General features: G+C 38.3%; 1 protein-coding gene across 1 annotated transcript; it reads left to right on the plus strand.

The window, feature by feature from the left end:
• Window positions 1-27,546, plus strand: stab1 (stabilin 1). The gene is made up of 69 exons (XM_057325834.1): window positions 1-503; window positions 2,326-2,462; window positions 2,547-2,662; window positions 3,518-3,603; window positions 3,733-3,802; window positions 3,888-3,983; window positions 4,087-4,197; window positions 4,961-5,148; window positions 5,316-5,446; window positions 6,797-6,924; window positions 7,023-7,099; window positions 7,203-7,343; window positions 7,440-7,577; window positions 7,661-7,732; window positions 7,815-7,928; window positions 8,004-8,057; window positions 8,266-8,346; window positions 9,163-9,321; window positions 9,435-9,497; window positions 9,585-9,683; window positions 9,762-9,848; window positions 9,929-10,040; window positions 11,667-11,853; window positions 11,940-12,033; window positions 12,269-12,424; window positions 12,574-12,669; window positions 12,828-12,923; window positions 13,050-13,097; window positions 13,490-13,617; window positions 13,721-13,829; window positions 13,940-14,017; window positions 14,185-14,286; window positions 16,046-16,150; window positions 16,253-16,387; window positions 16,459-16,587; window positions 16,702-16,755; window positions 16,872-16,985; window positions 17,072-17,267; window positions 17,552-17,647; window positions 17,731-17,776; window positions 17,957-18,036; window positions 18,118-18,243; window positions 18,498-18,571; window positions 18,670-18,741; window positions 18,821-18,940; window positions 19,074-19,121; window positions 19,210-19,290; window positions 19,471-19,617; window positions 19,710-19,844; window positions 19,929-19,988; window positions 20,103-20,279; window positions 20,463-20,549; window positions 20,786-20,932; window positions 21,399-21,455; window positions 21,749-21,953; window positions 22,077-22,226; window positions 22,321-22,425; window positions 22,576-22,683; window positions 22,939-23,132; window positions 23,215-23,359; window positions 23,974-24,107; window positions 24,492-24,657; window positions 24,759-24,865; window positions 25,170-25,289; window positions 25,514-25,663; window positions 25,788-25,901; window positions 26,174-26,320; window positions 26,677-26,784; window positions 26,911-27,546. Exons 1-69 carry the CDS (start codon window positions 450-452, stop codon window positions 26,947-26,949), a joined length of 7,686 nt encoding a protein of 2,561 aa, XP_057181817.1. The 5' UTR covers window positions 1-449; the 3' UTR covers window positions 26,950-27,546.

Genomic DNA, 27,546 nt, shown 5'->3' on the forward strand with positions numbered 1-27,546 from the left:
ATACAATGACCTGAGTTTTATCACTGAATGTTTCGCCGACCCTGAGGGATACAGGAAAATGTGCCAATGCCTGTTGCACTGTTGCAAATTGTGCTGAACCCTGCAATCCAGTCAGCTGACAGCCGTGGACTTCCCAAGCGTCGACGCTGAGGAGGAAATCCGGCGATTTTCCTGTCAGGAAAAGACAGTTTTTCCTCAGATCTCTGACTTGGAGCTGGTGTGTGATCATATCAAAGCTCTCTCGCTCGGTGTCGGCTCGACATGCAAAGAACACGAGGAAAGCGAGTCTGAGGAGACGGTTTGGAGATGTTTGAGAGTGAGACGTTGTGTTGCGTCCTGTGACTGGAGATCAGGTCTGTTCAGAGGAAAGGTCTTTGCTGTTTGTCTTACATGCTTATCTGAGAACTTTTGAAGAGTGCCAAAGTTTCTTTCTCACTGGTGAAGCAGCCATGGCTTATCTTCTCATTGTGGGACTTGTGCTACTTCGGAGTTCACAGTTTCAGGTAAGTTGCATCATGTTTGGTGGTTTAGACAAATAAAAACTGGTTGGAAGTATATTTGCAGTAGTGTGGTATTGATGTTTTTTGGACATGGCACCGTGATAATATCTTGTTTATTTATTTTTCAATTGGGCTTTATAAATAATAGATGGTGATAATATAATATGAATAGAATAAATCAATAATAGATCATAAGAGAATATTGTATTCTTTCAAGTATTGTGCAATTTAAAGTATACGACATGATAATATGGTCAATTCATATTTGATGGTATATTTGATTATCGTAGTTTTGGGACATGATATCATGATAATACCATGGTATTATTTTAAGCGCCTTGTAAACACCATGATATATTCATACAATATCACGGTTTTCAGCCTTTTGCTTTAGCTGGGGGTGTTGCAATATCAAAAAATCACTGCGCGGTAATACCTCGGTATTTATTGCAATATTTAAAATGAAAAATGATGACTTTTGAAAATGTGCCACAAGCATCCTCTTTTCTTTATCCTCTAATCATAACTGTTGCTTAGAGGTATGAGTTCATAGGTCAAATGACCTCAAAATCCCTTTTATAAAATAAACAATTGCATCAGATGGACTTTGCCAAAGGTAACAAATATTATTTTTCTAACATTCTCTGTTAGGCCCGGAAGACCTATCGTTTCATTAAGTCATGTGACCATGAGAATATTGAGACAATTTTGCTATCGCGATAACACGATATCGATCATATTGTTACATCCCAATTCCTAGTCGTAATGCTTTATGCTTAAAATTCCATGGCTTCTCACGTAAAAAAAATACTGTAGTATACTATAGTAAATGTTAGTAAATTGCAGTGATGTAGTATATTATAATATATATCAAATTATAGTACTGTATAGTTCCTGCAGTATACTTCAGTATACTAAGTATCATAAATTGATACATTTATAGTCAATTGAAAACTAGTAAATACTGTAGTTTACTCTGATATATACCATAGTCAGGTTCACAAACACTATAAAATCCATGAAAATTACTGCACTATACTATATTACAGTAATTACTATGGCACAATGTAATATATATGAGTTATAATAACTACAGTAAATGAATAAACTGTAGTAAATACTGTAGTATACCTTAATATTTACTATAGGTTCAAAAGAAAACACTGCAGTATCTAGGAAATTGACTACAGTTTACTATAGGGCTGTCAAACGCATTCATCACGATGAATCGCATCCAGAATAAAAGTTTGTGTTTACATAAGGTATGTCTGTGTAATGTGCATATTATTTTGTATTTATAAACAGACACATACATACATATTTAGGAAACATTTAAATGTATTTATTTATATTAACCAATAAATTAAATTATATATAAATGTTTATTTTTATATTTTATAGAATTCTTAACTATGTGCATGTATATGTATGTTTTTATAAATACAAAATTAATATGCACAGCACACAGACATATATTATGTAAACACAAACTTTTATTTTGGATGCGATTAATCGCGATTAATTGTTTGACAGCCCTAGTTTACTCTCATACATACTTTAGTGTTCTACATGTATTGTTTATGTGGGCTTACTACGGTAACTACAGTTTAACCATGGTATTCGTAGTAAAACCATGGTTATACAAATGGAAATCAACCCCCAATGGTTACTGTATTTTTATAATGCAACAATTACAGTAAATATTATTTGCTGTATTTTGATAATATGATAATCATTTAAAATGCTCAAATGTCAAAGCACATTACATCTGTTACCCATACATTATTTAAAGTTACTTTTATTTTATACTTGACATTTTGTCCAGGCCACCCCTAACCGCTGCGACACCCCTCGCACCATCCTGTACACGACCCCCTGCACGTCCTGTGCGGCGTCGCCTGCTGTCATCTGCCCGAGAGGCTTCAGGAAAACCTCAAAGAACGCCGGGAACCCTGGCTGCAGGTGTCTAATTGTCCACTTGACTGAAATCTTTCCTTCTGTCTGTTCTCATTATGTTTGTGTGTAATCTTCCTTTCCACGTTTTAGTTATGTCGTGGAGGTCGGGGACCGTCAGGTGGAGCTTTCAGGGTGCTCGCACACCTGTGAGAAGGTGGCCACGGTGCAGAAGTGCTGTCCGGACTTCTGGGGTCCCTTGTGCTTGCGTGAGTGTGTTTCTCAAACAGGGGCCTTGACAGATTTCCAAAGGGGCTTCAAGATGACTTTAAATCAATAATATAAGACAAAACAAGCATTGAAATAAACTAAAACAATGATCAATAACGAAACTTCTTAGTCTTTGGTTTGGTAGACGAATGACACGAGTCAGGTGTGATGCTGTGGTTGAATCTTTCACAAACTATCCTCAGGTTGATTCAAATAGATTGTTTTTGTAATAAATATGCATGTGGGTCAAATTGTTGTTGTTAGAAAAAATGAAAAAGTTTACTGTTTAATTTAATTGCATGTTGGTTTTTCTGAGCAAAAAATTTATATCGTACATTTTTCCCTGATTTACAGAAGACTCCCACTAAAATGTCATTCAGTGTAACAATCTTGTCAAACATCAATTTATGACAAAAATCAATTTATGACATACTAAAAGATGAATTAGTTTCACCCCAAATGCTTATTAGTTGTAATTTTACATTTCTTTTTATTTGCCACTATCCTAGGTTTTGCCCATTTGACAATAAGAATGTTTTACTCATTTTAAGCACAATAAAATGTAATATGCTCCCTTATTCTTCTATTTATTTCAATATGTACACGTCAGAATAAGCATGTTGTTTGAATTTGTACATAAATATTGTGTTACACTGAATGACTATGTAACATTATTTCAACAGAATTTTGACATTTTATTCTCCAAAAACTAGACATTAGTAGACATTTTACTTATATTTAATGTGCTTTCAATGGACATAAAATCACGTTTTTACATTTCTTTTGATGGGGACATCTTAACGTCTTTGACCCACGTATTTGTTGAAATTATGTCCATTTTTTTTGTTTTCTAGCTTGTCCCACGTGGTCAGGAAAGACATGTAATGGTTATGGTACATGTGTATCTGGAGACTCAGGAAACGGCACCTGTGCTTGTGAGGTAAAACTCTGTTTTCTTCCATCTCCGTATTTCTTGCAGTAAGTTAACAGCATTTGTTTTTATTTGAGAATCTTGAAATGAATGATTAAATAGGATCAATAATACGTTTTCTCGTATTGTTCCTCACAGGAGGGATATACGGGTTTCGCCTGTCAGGAGTGTTCGAATAAGAACGCTTATGGAGATCACTGCAGCTCAGGTCTGTCGCTTACCTTCAGTAAATGATTGTTATTTCTACTGTTATTTCTACACAACTGTGTACTTATGAAATGACGATGTTATAGAGTGCAACTGCGTGAATGGAAAGTGTAACTCGGGACCAGACGGCGACGGAGAATGTTACTGTCAACCTCCGTACTCGGGACCAAAATGCGATATAGGTAATCCAGCACAATACCAGTCTAAATACCCTGGTACACTACAGTATGCTTAAACACTATAGAGTAAATAAGCATTTCAAATGCATTTTCTTGTCTTTTGTAGTGTCTTCGTCTTGTTCAAACTGTCCGGCACACTCGTATTGTAAAGGAGACGACAGAAAAGCCGTGTGTCAGTGTCTGCCTGGGTATAAGACGATTGGACAAGTTTGTACAGGTAATTCCTTAACAATACTTCACATTGTACCTTACATTTGAATCAGTTTACATACAGGCTTAAAGACAGACATTTTAGTAGTGTAATGTAGATTTGGATAACTTTAATGCTAACTTCGTTTTTAACAAACATCAGCGCAATGCATTCTGGGCTTGCATTCTCATTAACGGATACATGCAAGAGCATGCTAACAATCACACTGCACTAAAACGCACACAGCCCTGATAGCACACATAGATCATCTGCAATACGTCTCTGAGACGTCTGCTGTCAGACGTCTTATAGACATCTAGAAGACGTCTGTAAGATGTTTATGATTTAGAGTAGATGCAAAACTGCTCTTTCTAAGATGTTTAGCAGATGTTTTTACACAGCAGATGTTTTCCAGATATCCAGATCTTTAGCAGACGTATTATAGACGTAAAGACGTCTCCGAGACGTATTGCAGATGAACAAACTATGTATTGCAGACGTCAAATAGACGTAAGCCAGATGGAGTGTGCTATCTGGGTAGCAACCATATAGCAATGCACAAAAGACTACTGGGAACACCATAACAAACACACTGCAACATGCTAAAAACCTCTCGGAACACCTTGGCAACCGCATGCTAGCACCATGGCAACCGTCCACCACCACTTTTGCGCCATGTTTTACACCATAAAATACTACATTTACATGATTTCTGAATGTATCATATGCGATTAAGCTTAATGATATGATATGTGGATAGTTCTTCAATACACCTGTGATGTTATTGCAGGTGTGTGTGCACCGGGCATTTGTGATGCGAACGCGAAATGTTTATTCAGCAGTGGAAAGTTTCTGTGCACGTGTGAACAGGGATTCATGGGTGACGGGAAACACTGCGTTCCCATCAACCCCTGTGACACTAACAATGGAGGCTGTCAGAAAGATTCCACCACCTGTGAATACACGGGCCCAGGAAAGGTGAGCAATGCATTGAGGGATTGACTTAGATTGCATGTGGTGGATTTTTGACGTTAATTTTGTATTATAAATGACAAATAATTACAATGACAATGATAATTACAAGGTTTCAGCATTATACTTGTATTACACTTTTAATGAATTGACATTCGTATGTTTCTCTTCAGTCAAAATGTGTGTGTTTGCCTGGAACCGGGCCGTGGGACCCATTAACTGGCTGCTTACCGAAGTCGGCCTGCACCTCGAGTTCGTGCCATAGCAGCGCCCGCTGCGAGACGAGCTCAGACGGCACGCCCAGGTTTGTCCCGCTGTTCCCCCCACAATAACATGACCAGTCAACTTTCACTTCCTTTAAAACTACTATCTGAATCTCACTGCAATGTCCAGGTCACTCCAAAATCAAAATCTCTTTTTAGCTTCAGATTTGTTTTAAAAAATGAAGCATATTTTCGACTTCACTTTTGGCATTGCGTCATTTTTCTATGGAAGCCCGTTTCCACCAGGGTTGGGATTTTTTTAGATTTAATAAGTCATTATTATGACTTAGTATCTCAAAATAATGAGAAACTAAGTCGAAATTTCGACTTAGTAACTCATAATAATGACTTAGTATCTCATAATAATGAGAAACTTTCTCATAATAATGACTTAAGTATCTCAAAATAATGAAAAACTAAGTCAAAATTTCGACTTAGTAACTCATAATAATGACTTAGTATCTCATAATAATGAGAAACTAAGTCGAAATTTCGACTTAGTAACTCATAATAATGAGATACTAAGTCATTATTATGAGTTACTTAGTTTCTCATTATTTTGAGATACTTAAGTCATTATTATGAGAAAGTTTCTCATTATTATGAGTTACTAAGTCGAAATTTCGACTTAGTTTCTCATTATTATGAGATACTAAGTCATAATAATGACTTATAAAATCTAAAAAAATTCCCAACCCTGGTGGAAATGGCTTCCATATCTTTCCGAATACTTTTATACTTTTTAAAAACGTTGTATTCTTCTTTTATATATGACTCTCATTGTAATAATAGCGAAACACTCTCAATACCATACTGAGAAGAATGCAATAATATTTTGTTGCCTTTCATATGTTGACTTTTAAAATTACTGAATTATTTTCGATCTGTAATGCAGTCAAATTGCTATTGTATCAATGAAAAAAGTCGTTTTCAAGGGGATGCGCTTTGTTGAAACAAATCACTTTGATCTTTTTTTATTCTGTTCATTAAAGATGTCAAACTATGTTTGTCCAAAAGGGTAGAAATTGGCGCTAATGAGCAAAAACACTTGGTTTGACTCGAATTTGGCTTTATTCTAACAATTATACATTGTAGTTTATTATGTCTGACAGGACTAACCATTGATGTAAACAGATGTTGCGTCAGATGCTCAAGTGTGCCCTCTATAGACAAAATGTGGTAGCGCAACTTAACCTCAGTCGATTCAATGATAAGGTTTCCTGATATTATTGATAAAAACAAGATGAATCTAAATGAATGCTCTGCATTATATACTGTATAAAGAGTGATTCCGTCATATCAGAAATAGATGTTGGGATAAAGAAAAGAGACGTTGCGAGAGATGCTCAATAAAGGATGAGGGTATAAACCGAGACATTTGATTCTCTCAGATGCATTTGCAACGCTCAGCAGATAGGCGATGGCAGACGTTGCTATGGTAACCTCATGGAAAGGGTTCTGGAGCTGGACAGAGAGGGCAGTGATGCGGGGAATCTCACTGGAAGCGTTCGACTGCTCGGTGGGTCACCAAAGCCACGTTTCTTGGTCTTTTTCATGCAACTTTGAGGTTGTTGTGTTAGTCTTAAAGCCATGCTGACATTACATTTTGGCTTTCAGAGCAAGGGTGTGAGTTTACATTGAGCCAACATGGGCCATTCACACTCTTCATTCCACTGGGATCCAATCCGTTCCGAGTGAGTGGAGCGTGCAACAACAGAAATTACGGCCAAGCTGTTTGTGTTTCATGTCCTCATGATGTTTCCAGTTTTTTATTTACTATGATGTTGTGCTGTTTAGACAGTTCTAGGAAAATCCTCGGCCAGAATGAATGCGGTTTGTAAGAATCACCTCATTCTCGGACAGAGGCTTTATAAAGATTTGGAGGGGAACGATCTGTGGACGTACGGAGGGGAAAAGATCAGATTCAAATCCAACAAGGTTTCCATTCCTTCCATTTATTGATTCATTCATTGATTTATCCACCAATCCACCCATCTACGCATTCGATGTGATCGATCTGTTCTGTGGCTGCAGCAATTCATCATGATGAGAGATCCTGATGTGTTGTTCACCATTCTCAAGAGTGACATCCCAGCATCCAACGGCATCATTCACATCATCGACAAGCCGTTCACTCTCGCTCATATCGAATCTTCTGATAACAACATCGAGGTATCACATTGTTACTATTTTGCAACCCAAAGACCACGTAAACGCTACACCACCTCTAATGCTCCTGTTCTGTTCTCCTCAAGTTCTCCTCAAAGACCATCGGGGAGATTTTCAGAGAAGATGACAGATTCAATCGATTCTTGTCTCTGGTTGACGTGAGTTGAACGCCTCTCGCCCTGAATCAGTCTCTTTCTCAGACTCAAGCATTAAGACATGTTTGTCGTTTTTTTGCTGTAGAACTGTGGAACGCAGCTGCCCGTAAGGGGTATGGGTCCGCTGACGGTGTTTGTCCCGACCAACAAGGCCATTGACAGATTCAGGGATGGAAGCGTCGTATACATGCTGAGTGACGTGAGCGTCCATTACCTGCTTTTAAGACGCTAAGTCTGTTGGATAGTCAAATATTTATTGATCCCTATCTTTCAGGCCAAACCAAAACTTCAGATGCTTTTAAAGCATCACATGTTCTCCCTGGCCGCTGTGAGTTCTTCTTTGAAATCGTTCTTTTTGTCATGAATTGTTGCCAGTGATTTTTGTTATTTTGACTTTGAAATGAGGCATTGGAATGAAAACGCACTATAAAATGGCTTGATGAAACCAATTTTATTGGCTGCAGCTATGAAAAGTATATAACAGCTAGTGGTCTTTTTTTGTGGACGTGATGTATCGCTGTATGTTTTTAACACAGGTTACCGTGGATCAGTTGGCCAGTATGTCTGAGATCACCACCATGGCTAACGAGATCTTAACAATCAACGTTTCTGGAGATGTAAGTGACTGTCTTGCATTGAGGAGTGGCATGATTTATTTAAATGCATTTAAAAACCGACTTTCAGTAAATTTGGTTTGGTGTCTATTATGAAATTCATTGAGGTGTTGACACTACACTGTAAATAAAGTAAAAATAGGGCACAATTTACTGTATTAATATGATGGAATTTTTACAGCTGTTTCACCTGTATTTAAAATTTTGCACTACATTGCACTGTTGTTTAGCGTTAACAGAAATGTCCATAAATTAATGGCTAGTGTACTGACAGAAAATTGCCAGTGCATTTTCCGTTATGTTTTTACAGTGTAGGACAGTTGGTGCTATAACAATAATGAAAAAGAAATCTGGTAAGGGTTGAACACTAGGTGGCACAACAACAATAAAAAACAAAAATGGCGGAACAAAAAAAGTAAAATAAAATAAATTTGTGAAGTTTGAACACTAGGTGGTGCTGTAAAAATACAAATGTAAAATTTGAAATTGGGTGAGGTTTGGACACTAGGTGGCGGAACAAAAAAAGTAAAATAAAATAAATTTGTGAAGTTTGAACACTAGGTGGCGCTGTAACAATACAAATGTAAAATAAGAAATTGGGTGAGGTTTGGACACTAGGTGGTGCAGCGACAATAAAACATAGGTTTATGTGACTCTTGATACAAGAAACTTAATATCTCATTCCCAATATCTTTGTCCAAAGTCTGAAATTTGTCTGTAGTTTTTATATGCTTGTCGGTTTTATTGAAGTATTTTTTATTTAATTGTAAAAACCATGAATGATAAACGATATTTGAGTGTTCTTTATTTTGCTCGCAGGGAAGAGTGTTTCTGAGCGATAAAGGAATACCTCTCGAAACCAAAGACATCGTTGCAGCCAATGGAATCATTCACCTCATTGATGGAGTTCTTGTACCATCCTCTATAGTTCCCATAATGCCCCATCGATGTGATGTCAACGAGAGCAAGATCGTCATGGTAACTACATTTTCTGCCTTTTAAAGGGATTTCTGTTACACATACAATGTTACATAACCTGCAACTGGGAAATTTGCTATGAATTATCTGAAATATTTGCTTGTCTTTAAAAGGGTCCGTGTGTACGGTGTAGCTATCTCTACGAGACGCACTGTCCACCTGGAAGTGTTGAGCTGGTACTTACACTTATTGATGATATTTTATTGTAATTGAACGGAAAATTGGATTTGATCAACAATGCTTTGATCTTGTTCTCATCATAGGAAAATCATCTAAGTGGCTGTGAACTAGATCCGGACCCTGGATGGTCGTACTCATTTGCAGAGATGGGCTGTGCCAAATACTGCAACACTACACAGAAGGTATGATGAGATATTATAGATTGTTATTTGAGAGTCATTCTTCTACATATAATAGTTTGTGTGATATGTTTATTGTAGAGAGCCGAGTGCTGCAGTGGTTTTTATGGGCCTGACTGTAAACCGTGTATTGGAGGTTTTCAGCACCCGTGTTATGACAGAGGGACAGTAAGTATGTTCATGGTGAGAAAGCTTGAGGAGACATCAGGAGAAGGGTTTGTGAGTTTACAGGTCTTATTGTTTTATAGTGTTCTGATGGAATGGCAGGAAACAGCTCCTGTAAGTGTGAGCTGCAGTTTAAGGGCGTCGGCTGCCACATCTGTGCAGACCCCCAAAAACATGGAGACAACTGTGATGAAGGTGAACGTTCAACCCATACATCTGTTCGTCTATCAGCTCCTTCTATCCATCCTTCCATGATCTATTCTTCCTTTCTCCATCTAGCCATCCATTGTAATCTGTTCTTCCATCTTTTTATTCATTTATCTTTAATCTATCCATACACTATGGCCTGGTTTCACAGACAAGGCTTAAGGCTAGTCCCAGACTAAAATGAATGTGTGACCTGTCTTAACTGAATATAACTTGCTCAGTAATATCTTAAAATATATCAGTGCCATTGTTTTGTCTCAAGATGCACACCAGTAATGTTTTCTTCTAAGGCATTTTTATAAAAGCGACATAAATATCTTAATTCAACTAAGGCATAGACCTGGCTTAAGCTAAACTGTGTCTGTGAAACCGGGCCTATATATTCTACTTTAATCCATCCATTCATTCATCTATCCAGTTCCTTTATTCATCCATTCATCCATCATTCTCATCCATCATCTATTCTTTCTCCATCCATCCATCCATCCATCAATCTATTATACATTTTTCTATCATCCATCCATCCATCCATCATCTGTTTTTCTTTTATCCATCCATCCATCCATCAATCTATTATACATTTTTCTATCATCCATCCATCCATCCATCCATCATCTGTTTTTCTTCCTTTCATCCACCCATCCATCCATCAATCTATTATACATTTTTCTTTCATCCATCCATCCATCCATCATGTTTTTCTTTCATCCATCCATCCATTAATTTGTTCCTCCTTTCACCATCCATCCATCCATCCATCATGTTTTTCTTTCATCCATCCATCCATCTATTATACATTTTTCTTTCATCCATCCATCCATCCATTAATTTGTTCCTCCTTTCACCATCCATCCATTCATTATCTATTTTTCTTACTTTCACCCATCCATCAACTATTTTTCTTTCTTTCTTTCATCCATCCATCCTATTTTTTCATTCATTCATCCATCCATCCATCTGTTTTTCTTTCATCCATCCATCCAGCCATCATCTGTTTTTTCTTTCTTTCTTTCATCCATCCATCCATCAATTATTTATTTATTTTTCTTCCATCCATCCATCCTTTATCTGTTTTTCTTTCTTTCCATCCATCAATTATTCCATCTAGTCATTTATTCTTTCTTTTATCCATCCATCCTTTATCCATCCATTAAATATTTATTATCCATGGATTATTCTTTCTTCCATCCACTCTGATTCATCATCTATTCTTGCTTCATCCATCCATTCATTTGTTCCTCCTTTCTATATCCATCCATCCATTATCTATTCTTCCTTAATCTATCCTTTTATCTATCATCTATTCTTGCTTCATCCATGAAACATTCATCCATCATCTATTTTTTCTTATGCTATCCTTTCGTTATCTATTCCTTCTTCATCCATCTGTTCATCTCTTTTTTCTTTCATCCATTCATCTATTATCTATTCTTCAACCATCCATCATCTATTCATCCATTCATGTAAATAACAGTGTCAATCTTTTTCTCACAGGCTACATTTTCAACTTGTTAGCTGTTTTTGTGTCTTTTCCTTTCTTACCTTATTTAAACCGTGACCTCACTGACTCCAGCGGCCATGATCTTCACCTCTCCTCCCTCTCTGTTCCCACAGATTGTCGCTGTGTTCACGGTGACTGTGATAACAGGCCGGGCAGCGTGGGAGTGTGCAGGAGAGGGTCCTGTGCGGCGGGATATTCGGGCGAACTTTGTGACCAGACCGCCACCCCCTGCAATTCAGACAGCGTCTTCGAGTACTGCCACATCCACGCCAAATGTGTCTATCACAACGATCAAACCATGTTAGTGTTCCAGATATAAATCCCAAACTTTGCAGAATGAAATTTGTTTTGGACTTGTTGTTAATGTGTTGAACTTTATGCTGTAGGTGTGTTTGTCAGCCTGGATATGAAGGGGACGGGTACACCTGTACTGAAGCCAATCTGTGTTTAAAACCTGACAGAGGCGGCTGCCATCCAAATGTGAGACTATAGTCTGTTGTAGAACTCATTTAAAGTGATATACACCCCAGAATTGTAGTTGCACATCAGAGTTCAGAAAGTGCAAAAATGAAAATCGTGTCAATGCAAACCTGTTTGACAAACCTGTTGTTTAGCTGCTAAACAAAGATGTTACGCAGACAGCTCCAGTCACCATTCGCTTTCATTGGTTGAATTTTTTTTTTTAATGTATTTTCTGGATTCTGTATGTTTTTAGGCGGGCTGTATGTACGAAGGAGGAAAGGTGAATTGTGTGTGTATGGAGGGATGGACAGGTGATGGAATATTGTGTGTGGAGATCAATAACTGCCAACTGGAGAATCGCGGTGGTTGTCATGAACATGCGGACTGTACGCCCACCGGGCCGGGACAGGTAGTGATTACTGACATCATAACATATGGCATATAAATGTGTCTTGTTTCAAGGCAGAAAAAATTGTGTTATAGTTTCGGACCACTTTTTCACAGTTTACATAACCTTACAATCCAGGAGTTACATTTTCTTTAACTTCTTCTGTTCAGAATGAATGTAGCTGCAAGAAAGGTTACATGGGAGACGGCGGGGTCTGTAAAATTTTCAACCCCTGTCTGACAGATAATGGAGGATGCCACTCTCAGGTCTGCAGAATTATCTATCAAATATGTCTGCCAAATCATATTTATCCAACCATTTCATGTCTTGGCATTATAATGATAACCTGTCGAAATCCAGAAGCTGGAGTAAAATATTAGCTAGCAATGCTATTTTACTTTTGTATATGTTATAACATTTTTAGGCAAGGTGTACATTGAATAATGATGGAACGCACGGGTGCACGTGCCCAAGTGGATTAGAAGGTGATGGAATCACGTGTTACGGCAACATGCTAACGGTAATGTGACACATGTTGTTTATTTCAATACATCATAGGTTGTAATATTCATATTTTTGTGGCATGCATTGACTACAACCACAAAACAATTCATAGATAATATAAATATTTTTAAATTATTTTTAGGAACTAGATGGAGACTCTGAATTTTTCAACTTTAATCGCTTTCTTCAAGTAAGTACACCTCTACTTTCTAAATTGAATTCATCATGAAATGTAAATAATTGTGAAAAAAAATGAATCAGAATTAAAAGGAAATCGGAATGATTTTTTATGAAATATTGCAGTGGTGATTTATCCGTGCGCATCAAAGAAAAGAAAAAAAACAGCAAGATAAAGATGCACACTTCCATTTCATGGCGACTTTAATTTAAAATCAATTGATGATCTTGGCTTTGTCCAAAACAAGAGCTACTTTGTTGCAATGCATCCTGGATTGATTTTACAAGCGTCTATAGGATTTTTGAGCCATTGTTATCGTAGGATTGTTTTCTCATAGAAACAAAGGTTTATTAACAATAACTAATCTTTATTTCATTTTCCAATTGTTTTATTCGCCCCTGCAGAGGCATTTAGTGATCAACAGTGACAGCAGGGTTACGGCTTTAGTTCCCTCCAAAACAGCTTTCAGAAACCTCAGCGCTTCCGAAGAGGAATTTTGGTTTGATTATTACAGACTTCCTCATCTCCTACGGTAAATGCTTGGGTCGAGATCAAGAAATGATATCTGAGATATGCAGGAGAGAAATCACATTATATCATCATTGAATCGTGTGTGTGGATGTTATCTCGTGTAGAGTTCACTTTTTAGATGGAATCTACACCTCTGAAGATCTCAAGCAGCAAGTTGGTAAAACAGTCACGACCATTGGAAAAACAAAATGGGGGGTTCAAAGCAAAGGAAAGGTAACTGTCACATATAACCCGACTCGTAAAATAACTACAATCTTAAAATAATTGTTTCCAAATTTTGTAACGATAGCTTCTCTTGAACCTGTTCTCCCTTGCGTCCCTAGGAGCTCATGATTGGCGATGCCACAATTGTCATTCCGGACCTGAAGGCAATAAATGGTTGCATTCACATCATTGACATGGTAATGACTTTGCATAGACGCTATGTAATTAGCATTAAGGGTTTAGCGACTATCCATGACTGAATTGATGTCAGTGGACAAAAGCTACTAGGAACCAGATATTTTATAGGATCCAAAAAAAACAAAACAGTTAAGACCTAAAATACAACTGTCTTTCACCCTCTCAGGTCCTTCGACCCCCTCTTTCTGATATTCCTCCACCTCCTCCCACTTTAATGGAGGTTTTGAATAACACACCAGAATTCAGTCTTTTCCGTCAGGCGGCACTGGTGAGTTTCTGTGGTTTTGTTTTTCGATAGAATTATAATACAAATTTGCTAAATAGTTGTCACTTTGATGTTCTGCATTTTAGTTATATAACGTCATAACAAACAAAAGTTGCAATGAGCATGCACAATTTGAATTCTCGCTTAATACCCATAATGCAATGGGCTAAAGTGGTCACTCATTTGGCTTTTTTAACATGACCTATGCAGAGTATTTCGGGGAAACTATGAGTTTAAACACAGTAACCTACAAATAATTAATGGTGATTAACCATTAATTATTTTATACACTTTACCTGATGCAGCAGAGCTAATAACAGCGACAAACTAAATACACTCGTCCACCGAGTGATCAGCAGATCGTATGTCAACTCTAAGAAATATTACTCCCCTGGCCTGGAAAAACAATATTCTTACTGTAGTACAGTACCACTTCAGAAATCTTAACGAAATCAAGCAGTTTAAGTGACGTTGATATGTGCTAAATAAACACAGAAACAATTCGAGCGTGGATACACATGCGGTTTATTTATCTACACTACGGGGGAACTAAAATCAACTAGCTAACACAAACCAAAAATTAACAAACAAACATAAAAACGTAAAACAGTAGAGAATGAAAGAAATAGATAAAGCAAAGAAAAAGGCAGTATTAAATCAGCTATTCACATCTGCACGAACCATCAAGGACAAATCTCCTTATTTAAAAGGGGCAAAGCTTATACGCAACTGGTTAGCAATAGTTCAGATACTTGCATTGGCTTCTTTGTTTCTCGGGACACGTGCTGGCGTGCGTATCAAAGGGTCCTGATGTGATCAGAGCAAGCCGTGAGTCCGTCGGATTTAGCTGAACTAAACTGCCGGAAGAAAACTGTCTCTGAGGAGAGGCAGGTCTCAAGAGGTTGAAAGAATACGAGCGAGCGAATGCGCACGAGCGCGAATGCACAAGCGAACGAACATACACAAAAGAGCGAGCTTTCTTGCGTGTTCAGATGTTTTAACACAGAGGGCGTCACGCCCCTCCAAGGTGGGCGAACCAATGTGATGAGATAGTTTTGGGCGCGAAAACATGTTTCTTTGTCCGGCACACCAACTCATTTGCATTTATGGTCGCCTGGGAGTTTGGAGCAGGAATAGACTTAGAATAGAATAAAATGAGTATGGTATAAAATACATTACTGTGCTATACACCATATTCTAAGACATGAAAAGGGAAACACGTAGATATGAAACATAAAGGGGTTACAATTACATTGACCTGTAGTTTGGACAAGAATGTAAATATACACAGAATACCACTAAGCACACATGCCTTTGAGGTTATAGGTGAAGGAGAATAACATAGAGACAAGCATACAATGTGGAGATTCATTTGTATACACTTTAAACCAGTCTTTTGTGGCTAAGGAAAGAGAAAGAGACATTCTTTTGGAAGAATTTTAGGCTCTCAATCCCTGGGGGCCACATGGCTTTTCTCACTTTGGTGAACAGTCCTGTCCTCCCCCAAGAACCTCCTTTGAAGTCTAGGGGAGAGTATCCGAATCTGTCCTGGTCAGTGATGAAGGTGTTGAGAATAGGACATTTGGCCAGACTTGTTGGTGCCTGGTCGTAGTCCTGCTGAGAGGTTACTGTGTTTTACGATCACAGATGGTAAACTTTGATCCGACCATACCCTACACCTACATTACGTTTGAACGTTACATATTTTCAACTATTGCACTCATTACTGATTTTGTAAAAAAAAATCCTGTTTTTATTGTAGCTATACGACTTGGAAGGAAGTATCCCAACTAGAGATTACACCATCTTCATCCCATACAATAGCGCCATACGGGACTACCTGAATAAAACAAACTCTACACAGCTGGTAAGTGGACGGTTGAATCTGTATTTGAATCTTATTGTAATGTTGTCACATTAGATGCAAACAAAATCAAATTATTAAAATAAACCATTTCTTGATCAACAGAGCTTAGACATTGTGAAATATCACGTTGTTATAAGCGAGCATCTCTTTCCTCAACACTTGGGCGATGGAATCTTTAAAACCACATTTTTGGACAACGGCACTCAAATCATGTTTTACGTCGACAGTGACAATCAGGTATTACACCATTGACAACAAAATCTCTGTTTAGATGGAATGTTATGGTTATAATCCTTCTTCTCAACTAGACCATGGCAAATGACGTTCCCTTGAACGGAACTTTCATCGAGGTGAGACACGGCGGCTTGTTCGGGATCCCACGTGTCTTAGACATTCACAAGAACCACTGCAGTAAAGACGTGATTTTAAAAGTTTCTGTAAGTTTGACGAATTAACAGCATGCTAGGTTGCTAATTCAAAAATTGAGGTGATTTTGCTAGCAGCCTGATGGAAAATGCTAACAGACTTGTTCTGTCTGCTGTTTATCGTAGGGTCGCTGTGGAGATTGTGAAGCTGCACCTAAATGCCTTTCTAATACCAAACCAGTAAGATTAAAAACAAATACTTTTATCTACAGTCTTACTTCAAAAAACGTGCGTTTTAGCAGTTGACCGTTTTATATCACTGTTCATTTAATTTGAAATGCTTCTCTTCTCTTAAGATACAGTCTAAGTTCCCTCAGAACATGAAGTCGAATTGTAGATACCGTACACGAGTTGGAAAAAAGAGAAAGTTTGTGCCAGGCTGCCAAATGAACTGTTTGAAAACAACAAAGGTATCTAGATTCTTAATTTGTACGTGTTCCCAACAACAACGAATAGTCCATATTGATCAACTCATAGGATCACAACATCTTTGTAGGACCACTCTTGTTGTCCTGGATACTTTGGGCACGATTGCTTCAAATGTCCTGGGACTGTGGGTAACTGGTGCTCCAACAACGGCCAGTGTAAGGACGGTCTGTACGGAAGCGGGGGGTGTCTTTGTAATGAGGGATTTCACGGGACCGCCTGCGAGATGTGTGAACCCGGGAGATACAGACAAGACTGCAAGTCAGGTATTACCAGATGGCAACTCTAGAAGTTCTCAACATCTACAAGAATTTTTTTTTGAACAAATGAATGCTTGTCGAAGCAAGAATCAACAATTGGTGTTGTTCATGTGTTGGGTTATAGATTCAAACAATTCCTAACTGTAAATTTTGAACCCCGACCATTGTCATATCTAGAGAATTGTCAGAACAGTCCTTCTATGGACGTTCTGTTGCGGAAACTTGTGTAGTCCTAGAACAGACACCTGTGGCACGACACGTTACGCAATGTTGCTTTTGTCTTTTGACAGTATGTCATTGTGAACATGGCAAGTGTTTGGATGGAATGGACGGATCCGGTCAGTGTGTTTGTTTCAAAGGATGGAAGGGAGTGAATTGCTCTGTTGGTCAGTATTAAAGTCAAACAACAATTTACGTCACATGCTCACTGTGCTATTCTCTATAATGTTATTAATATTTGTGTTTTCAGAGGTAGTTAATGATGCCTGCGGTGGAGTTTGTGATGTCAATGCCAAGTAAGCGTGAAGAATATATACAATGAGACCAAAAATACTGAGGACACGTTAAAAATGTCTACATCGAAACGTGGACATTTGTTTTAGAAGCAACCTTTTTTTTTACATCGGCCACATTTCTAGAACAATTTAGATGTTGTAGTATTGTTGTTTTTAACTGTTATTTTTATCTTCTTCCAGCTGTATATCTGGAGGTTCAGGAGCTCCTCCCACTTGCACCTGCACGGCTGGTTATGAAGGCAATGGGACAATCTGCAAAGGTTTGTTTGATGGTTTTTAGAGCTAAGACTGTTAAATAGCTAATGCTTTACATTTTGTTGATCTTAATGACTCTTCCACAGAAATGAACCCATGCGCCACATACAACGGAGGATGTTCAGAATACGCAGACTGTGAGAAGACGCTGCCCGGAGAAAGAAACTGCAGATGTAGAAGCGGCTACACGGGCGATGGCGTTGTGTGTCTTGGTAAAAGTGGGATTCACTTCTTGTATATTAATGACCGATGTGGACCAATGAAATCTGGGACATGACTTTGACATTACAATGATCTCCTGGACAAGTTTATTTTGTTAACAGTTTGAATGTTGCTGCTGGTTTCAGGGCTGGGCAAAATTCTGTATTTAGGAATCTGAATTGAAATTTCAACTGGGCAATTTTAGTTTTGGCGATATAGATATTTTTAAAGTTGTGTAATTTGATGTTGTTTTATATTTTTTCAGAAATCGATCCCTGTTTAGTGGACAATGGAGGATGCGACAAAAATGCTTTATGCTTAAAAACAGGACCTAACAGGGTTTGCGCCATCTTTTTAATTCACTTTTAACAGCTGTTAAACAAATCACCAAATTTTTTCGAATGTCTTTGGTTATATTTGTGATATTTTTGCTCAAGGTCGCGTGCACATGCAGGTCTGGTTTCATATCCATAGGTCATAGATGTCTGGCACTTAATCCATGTCGGCAGGTAACCGATTTCACAGACAGAATAAATTCATTAATTGACTCTATTTATTTATGTTAAAACATGGTATTTTGTGTTGCAGAATAACGGCGGCTGCAGTCCTAACGCTATCTGCAAAAACCTCGGAGACGGAGAGCGCAATTGTTCCTGCTATTTTGGATACAAAGGAGATGGTTTTCATTGTGCAGGGACTGTCAGTAGAGTTAGTATCGATTAAGATTTATTTCACATTAATTATACGGAATAACTCATTATTAATTATACTTAATTTATTAATTATAATAAATAACAATTCTTCAGCTTTTAAAATCAATCTTAATGTTGCTTGTCCACAGGAGTTTCTTCGTAAACCCGAGGCTGCTTGGTTTCGAAGAAATTTAGGGGTAAATCCAAATTGAAACTGACACAATTCATTATAGATACTGTAAAAAAATATCTAAAATAATTATTTGAAACATTTGCATTTTATAGGTGTCGAGTTTGCGAGATATGTTCAGTTCTGGGCCATTTACGGTGTTTGTACCTCACACTGATTACGTTGTTAACCTTACGGTACTACAACACTTACACAACACACATCACACAAATATAGCTTATTTACCATGTTGATCAAATGTTTGCTGTGCTTTATACGAATGAATGTTTTTTTATTTATAATAACGTGAACTGATGTTTCAGGAAAATGTATTTTTATTTAATTTTTTATAGTAAGTTTTCTTGTTTGTTTCTCAGGTTGAGGCGTGGCTGAATAAAAGCTTCACTCCAGACCTGTTGAGGAATCACATCGTTGGTTGTGAAGAACTTCGAGAATCAGACCTGAGGTCTGTTAAGGAGGTTGTGACCAGTAGCGGACATAAATTACGCTTCAGCGTTAAAGATGTGAGTTTACAAACACCCAAAATGTAAAAATATGTATTCAATTTTCGTCTGGAGAAAGCTTTGAACTATTGTTATTTTGCAATGTCACGCAGGGTGTTGTGCATATCAACGACAATGCAAAGATCATCACCAGCGATTACGAGTGTATCAATGGAGTCATACATTTCATAGACAAAGTCCTCTTTCCATACGAACTGCCGGAGAACATGCCGGAGAAACGTATTGAAGTATGTAACTCAACCGACAACCATCAGATTTTCTGAAAAAAAAAACGTAATTTGAGTTTGCAACCCAAACATTTTCTGTTACAGTTGAACGTTACTGCCGCTGCAGAGCAGTACGGCTTCAAAATCTTCAGCAAGCTTCTTAAGGTATATAAGTCTGGGTTCCTCACAGCTTCCTTTCATTGTGAAATGTTACACAAAAGCGTTATACAATCAATATTGACATTTTTTAACGTTTGTCTTTTGTTTAAACATCAACAGGATGCCGACATGATGCACGTGGTGCTACATAAACCCTTTTACCCTTTCACCATGTTCTGGCCAACCGACGACGTTTTCAACAATCTCCCCGAAGCGAGAAAGACGTGGTTATACACCGAGGAGCATCGCGACAAACTGCAAGCCTACCTCAAAGCTCACATAGTGCGCGACCAGAAGGTACGATATTCGCACGTCACTGCGGTTATTGTTGTGGTGTCACGGGACGTGTTATTTACATTGAAAGGAAAAGTTCACCCCAAAATGACTTTCTTTTCCTCTATGGATTATGTAAGATGGGGACATAGTTTGGAGTGACATGAATACTTTAATTGACCCCTCCTTCAACATTGTTGCTTACAGACCATCGCTGTTGCTCTTCCTTCCGAGAAGAAAGTGACGACATTGTTTGGAACAGAGATCACCTTCAGCTGCAACAAAGACTCAATTGTGAGTTTTTTTCTACAATATGTTGTGAAAATATGTCGTATTATGTTATAAGCCTGTTCTTCAGACATTGTGGATAGTACATTTTGGGCTTTAATTGAAGCCTAAATGCATGAAAAGCAAATCAATTTGGTTGATTCTAAGAAAATAAAAGATTGGATGACGACATGATTTTTTCAAATTGCAGTTTTACTTATGTGCAATGAAACTGTAACTCACCACTCAATGCCACTTTTTAGGGTGATATTTTAATTGGTGGAAACAATGCCAGAATTGTATCGCGAAACATGCAGTTTGAATCAGGAATCGCTCATGGGATTGACCAGCTTCTTGAACCGCCGAGCATTGGTGCACGCTGCGATGACTTCGCTAGTACAGAGACAAAGGTGTGAAACCTCTATCTTTCTTGAAGATGAGTTAAGATGTCTAGAGAGCTCATATAACGACTGATACATTTTGGGACAGTTTGAATTTAAATGGCTAAGAATCCTTGTTATGTGTATTTTATGATCTCGGCCTCTTCTGGGCAATGAAACTGTAACTCCCTTCCCCAAGGCCTTGTGACATTGGGGAAGGGAGTCATCCTTTCCCCTGGAATTCCTTTGAAGCAGAGTAAAAATCTCCTGGTTATCATCAAGAGAGATGATAAGATCTTGGAGGTGAAGTTTTTTGGAAACCTTTTGGGGTGCTGATCTGAACTCATGTGCCCATGGGTATTTTGTTTTACGATCCAACCTGATCCAGTTTATGGTCACAGCAAGAACTACATCCTCCATGTCAAATTCAGAATTATGTTATTTTTTATTTCTCCTTGAGGAAATTCAGTTTCACAGTATGTTTATTTGTCTCTAGGGAATGTGCGGTTCTTGCAATATACCGCCCAGATGTCCTCTCGGAACTGAAGACACAGTGAGTGAATCTCTATTCTTACAAAATAATGTCAATGACGTATGCTCAGTTTTTCTAAAGAAATAAAAAATAATAATTGGCACTAATTGACTGAGCACAACAACCCACAATGCCAAAAGATAATTGTTTTAATCTGATAATTAATAATTGTGCCAAAAGATAATTGTGTTGTTTTCAGTAAAAACTTTTTTTTTTAAGATACAAAAATGTTCGTAAATTTAGGTATAATTTTTACTGTAAAACGAGACAAAAGTGCGGAAAAGTTGCGCCAATCCATTACTTTCTTCTTACAGAACAAAACTAGCATCTGTAGACGATCATACTCACCTTACTTGCGTCGGCGGCCATTTTCCTCTGGTTACTATGGTTATCCTGGTCTGTACTCGTACGGTTACGGGCACAATTCGTACAGTTCTTTGATCGGCTGTACTCGAGTCTGCACAAAAATGGCGTGGACTTTTAAGTGCTGCAAAAACCACTATGGTAAAGATTGTCAAGGTAAGCACACTTACACTTCATCTTTAAAAAGTCTTTATACTACTTTAATTGGACAGAATTACTGGTTCAGTTGTAAGCCCAGAATAAAACCCAAACCGTGTTTGTGTTGGTTTTGTGGTTTAGGTTGCCCCGGTGGTCTGGAGGGTCCGTGCGGAGAACACGGCGACTGTGATGATGGATATGACGGAACCGGGCAGTGTAAATGTCACCCAGGATTTACAGGCACGGCCTGTGAGCTGTGCAAGAAGAATCACTTTGGACCCAACTGCACAGGTGCCCCATTTAACCCAGTTTAAAACCTGGATTTATTCTCATAATTGTATGGTAAACTGTGGTCCACAACCGTAATGTTTGTGTCTGTTCGCAGCGTGTAATTGTACCAAAAATGGCAAATGCGATGAGGGCCTGGACGGAAATGGCAGCTGCTTTTGTCGGGAGCGATGGACGGGCACGTTATGCGAGACAAAGATCGGTAAATACAGCAGTTCGCGTTGAAAACCCAAAAACAAAAGTTATAGGGAAACTTTTGTTTTTCTTACATTATTGTTCGTTTGATAATGTTAAATTTTATTTACCAAAGAACATTTCTGTGACTGAGACTCTTGTCTCTATTATTCAACAGAAGTCAAGCCAGTATGTTCTCCTTCATGTGATGTCAATGCAGTCTGTCATCCTGGAAATCAGTGTGAATGTGTGCCGCCCTATGAAGGAAATGGTGTCAACTGCACAGGTTGGTCTACTAACTCATGTAACATATAATACGATTTTATTTGTTGATCGGATTAAGAATCAAAGCCAGATTTAAACTTAACCACTGCTCAGTAAGTCAGAACACGATTTTAACGGTATCTTTTAAAATGGAGCTTTCGATTTACCATATAATTTTTATAATTAATTCAATCACACTTCCTGATCAGTTCCTATTGTAGCAATTTGAGGTTTAAGTTATACCTGGTTTGATCGTTGATTTTTGTTGTCTTCATAGTTCCAGATCTTTGCAGCGAGTATAACGGAGGATGTCACGAACAAGCAGATTGCCTACAAACCGGGATCAACGTCACTTGTTCTTGTCTTACGGGCTATTCCGGAGACGGGCACGTTTGTTCGCCCATCAACCGCTGCGTGGAAGAGGCTAATGGAGGCTGCAGTGATTTTGCGCAATGCATTTTTACTGGACCTGTGAGGGAGTTTTCGTTTCTCAATTTACTTTGAAAAGGGTTGTCAAGATGTGGGTAATGTGGAGTGTTCATTTTTGTGTCAGAATGAGAGGCGTTGCGAGTGTCTCCAGGGGTACGTTGGAAACGGGATCCAGTGTTTGGAGAAGGTTGTGCCCCCTGTTGACCGCTGTTTGGAGGACAACGGAGGTTGCGACCCCAAAGCTTTGTGCAAAGATCTTCATTTCCACAGTAAGATATTGTGTGTTTTATTTTTTTAGACCTTGCTGAAAAGACCGGCTGGTCTAGTTGGTAAATGCGCTAAAAATCATTTTGAATGCCTTAGCAACAGCATAGCTGAGTAGCTGTTGCAACCATTTAGGACACCCTATATGGACACCAAAGTAATGATGTAAAAACCATTTTTAAATTCCTTAGCAACAGCATAGCAACTGGGTGGCTGTGGCAAACACTCAGGGCACTCTGGTAACCACAGATTAATGAGTTTTAGCAACAGCATAGCAACTGGATGGCAGCCACCCTAGCGACTGCATAGCAATGACATAACCATTTTGAATGCCCTAGCAACAGCATAGCAACTGGGTGGCTATAGCAACCACCCAGCACACCCTGGCGAATGCATAGTAATGATATTAAAACATTTAATGATATTAAAACCATTTTTAATCCCTTAGCAACAGCTTTTTATGGGCAAGCAGCACTTCATCTGTTTATGTTCTAGTAATATAATATATTGTTGTTAAGAATATGCATGTTACATTTTGTTGAATGTCAAATCATTTTAATAACACAGAGCAAAGCTTTTATGTGCAGTATGTGAACACATTGTCATCGTTTTGTTGTAGCAAAAACAGCCGGCGTTTTCCATCTGCGACCATCCGAGGGGAAATACAAATTAAACTTCAGCAAAGCCCAAGAAGCTTGTGAAAAAGAGGGCGCTGCGCTCGCAACCTCCTCCCAAATGTCTGACGCCCAACAGGTGACCTTTAACCCCAACCAACACCTGTTTCATACTAGGACTGCATGATTAATCGCATTTTAATAGCTATAATGACTTCTGCCTTGCATGATTAATTGAGCATAATCACTGCAATATTAATAGCAAGCTCAAAACATTGCTCAGAAATTGCTCATTTTTAGGACATTGTGTATGGGTGAATCCTTATTAAAGTGCAATAAATATATTGAAGTGATTAAAAAAGTTCTGAACTGACATAATAACCGTGATTATAACCGCGATTAAAATAAGTAATTTACCCAGATTATCGTGCAGCCCTATTTCATACATTTTGTCTGCAGAAACACGGATACGTTTGCGCTCGATGACTGCAGATCCACACATGATTTGTTTTCCTGCTTTCAGCTTGGAATGCACATGTGTGTGGCGGGATGGATGCAGGGACCGAAAGTGGGCTATCCGATCCGGTTCCCTTCTGCCAAATGCGGAGACAACCACGTGGGCATCGTGCTGTACAAAGAGCCAGTCAACGTCAGTTGGACCTACGATGCTTATTGCTACAGGATGAGAGGTATGGAGAAACGTCTTCTCAGTTGGAATATCATTTTATATTTTACAATAAACTGTCTGTATGAATGGGCTGATATGAATTGATGGTTTTGTCTGGTACAGAGGTGGCTTGTGAATGTGGACCAGGGTATGTTGGCAACGGGGAATTCTGTAATGGGGATTTGGCTTCTGTTGTTGCCACCACTTCCAACTTTTCTGCGTTTTACAGAGTAAGTCGCCAATGAACTGGCTTTAAATGCTCTGAGCGTTCAAATACAACTTGAGCTGTTGACAAAATCTCTGCCCTGATAGTACACGTACATCTGGGAGATGTCTATTTGATGTCTTTAATTACATCTGTAAGACGTATTTTTTTCATTGTTTGCAATAGGTTTCCGAGATGTCTCCTATGTCTATATCTAACAGGAGACATCTCAGACAGAAGATGTCTGTAAGATGTTTATGATTTAGAATGTACGTAAAGCAGCTGTTTCTAAGACGCTCATTCGATTTTTTAACTGGTTTCTCCTGCAGACTTTACTTAGATACGCAGAGGATACTGAGGAGGGGAAGAAACTCCTGAACCTCTTGTCAGATGTCCAGGCAAACATTACAGTCTTTGTACCTCATAATGATGGTTTCGCTGCAAACCAGGTAATCGTCAATACAAGGAAAACAATTTTTAGTTTTAAGTTTTTTTGGTGTCGGTTAGCATTTTAATACGCAATTGGCACTATGTAGCTTTTCATGTATTGATTGCATTAAAAATAATTATTTACAGTAGTTTTAATTGTCTACAGTAACAATATTGTGTAAATCAGTTATTGCTGTATTATTGAATACCGGCACAAGTCTAATCATGCATTTTTGTTTTTCAGACGTTGTCTTGGAGGGATTTGCAGTATCATGTTTCAGCCATTAATAATGTTCATTACTTTGAAGACTTAAAGAACGACACAGTAATCCCGTCTCGTCTGGGCTCAAACCTCGTCGTAATGATCCCTTTAAACTCTACCAGCCAGGCTCAGGTAAACTTAATCGATTGTAAACCAACAAGACAAATAGTGTGTCTGAAAATGTTTAAATGAAGCAATTGTCATGTAAATTCACAAAGAATATAATCCGATATCGGTGTTTTACAAATTTTTACAGGACTCTCAACCCCAGAAACTGGTGAATGAGAAGGTTATATTAGCTTGGAACATTCCAGCCATCAATGGACTGATCCATGTCATTGGAAGGCCGTTTAGAGCGCCCCCTGTTCATGTAAGCGGCCGCTTTTGTTATTATGCAGTGGAGAATAATGGAAGACAGCTTAGCATTAACACTTTTCAGTAAATACAGAGGATTTGATATTCGCAGAAATGCCATATGCACACATACAGTTGAGCAACAACTTCTTTGGGCAGAAAGGCTGTGTCCTTTGCCCTTTGACTTCCTCAGATCTGCTCAAATTAGTCAACGTCCTATTGACATGGACGTAGATATTTTCAATCAATGTGAAATGTATAATTCCAATTTTTCTGGTAATTTTTTAGGTGGCGCCAGTTCTTCCCATCACACAGTCCAGTGGTGTGGCAGTGACCACTGTTCTCATTATTCTGGTTATCATTGGTATTGTTGCTGGGCTTGCGTACTACGTTTTCAAACATAAGAACGATGCATTCCGTTTCCAGTATTTCAAGGTACGTTGACGAAATTACACATATTTAAAGATACAATCCGTAACTTGCATCTATATCGCCATCTCTGTTTAAAACATAAAATTGCATGTTACTCGCAAAGTTATTTTCTTTACATGGGTTGAAGTTTTAATCAATGATTGTCCAATGCACTTGCTCAATGACAGATTTTTTAACAAAAAAGTTACGGATTGCAGCTTTAAAGTTTTTACCCTGAATTAGCCAAGATACTGGAAGCTTTTCGAAATCCATGACACGGATCTGACTCTTATTTGCTAGAGCTTCTACGTGTGTACAAATGGTTTTCAAAGGTAAATTAAATGTAATAGCTGTTCTTTTTTTATTGTATACATCAACAGAACGATGATGAAGATGGTTCTTCCACAAAAGGCAGTGGAAACCCAGCTCTGGTTTCCATTCCTAATCCTTGTTACAGTGGATACAGGGCATTTGCAGAACCATTCGGGGTAAATGTTTATTCATTTGTATTTGGGCTACCCTATTTTCTTCTGTTTGTTGAACAGGCCATTAATCACCTATACAGTAGAAGAAACCATGTATTTGTGGTACTTAAACAAAATCATTTGTTTCAGGACTCGGCTCCTACAGACACACCCAACCTCATGGAGTAGTACAAAAGGAGCTAAACTCATGTGTCACCTGCAGTCAGCAACTGCCAAAGAGAGTCAGCAACTGCCAAAGAGAAGAGAACCTGACCAAATAAAGTGGACTCAACAACCCTGTACATGGTTAAACCTAAAAATGAAGGACTTGCTCAACACATTCCAGACAGCCTGCTATGATGCTTTTTTATTGTTCAATAAAAATAGATGGATTTTTAGTTGTCTATTGTTTTGACGGGTTTCTTGTCTTGACCAATGGTAAAGGAAATCAGCTATCCAGGGATTATAACAAGGGGTCTAATTAACGTCCCCGCCACAGACGCCAAATCTCAGAGGTGTCGTCAAGATAATAACAGGGTTTTATTCTTGTGCAGTCATAATGCAGACGGTTGCCTTAGCAAAGCATGAACGGTTCCCAGAGGAAAAAACAACCACCTGTTCTTGTTATCTGACAGAAAGTCAACGTCCTTTATGACCTGCAAGTAATGACAAGGTGATAGGCTGGTTAAATATAACTGAATTTGTATTTCCTTTGATGTTGATAAGACGCTTTACATCTTGCTACCTATTGGTTATTTCAAAAAATAAAAACATTTTTTTATTGTA

Source organism: Triplophysa rosa, linkage group LG25, assembly GCF_024868665.1.
Source record: "Triplophysa rosa linkage group LG25, Trosa_1v2, whole genome shotgun sequence".
Taxonomy (NCBI): Eukaryota; Metazoa; Chordata; class Actinopteri; order Cypriniformes; family Nemacheilidae; genus Triplophysa; species Triplophysa rosa.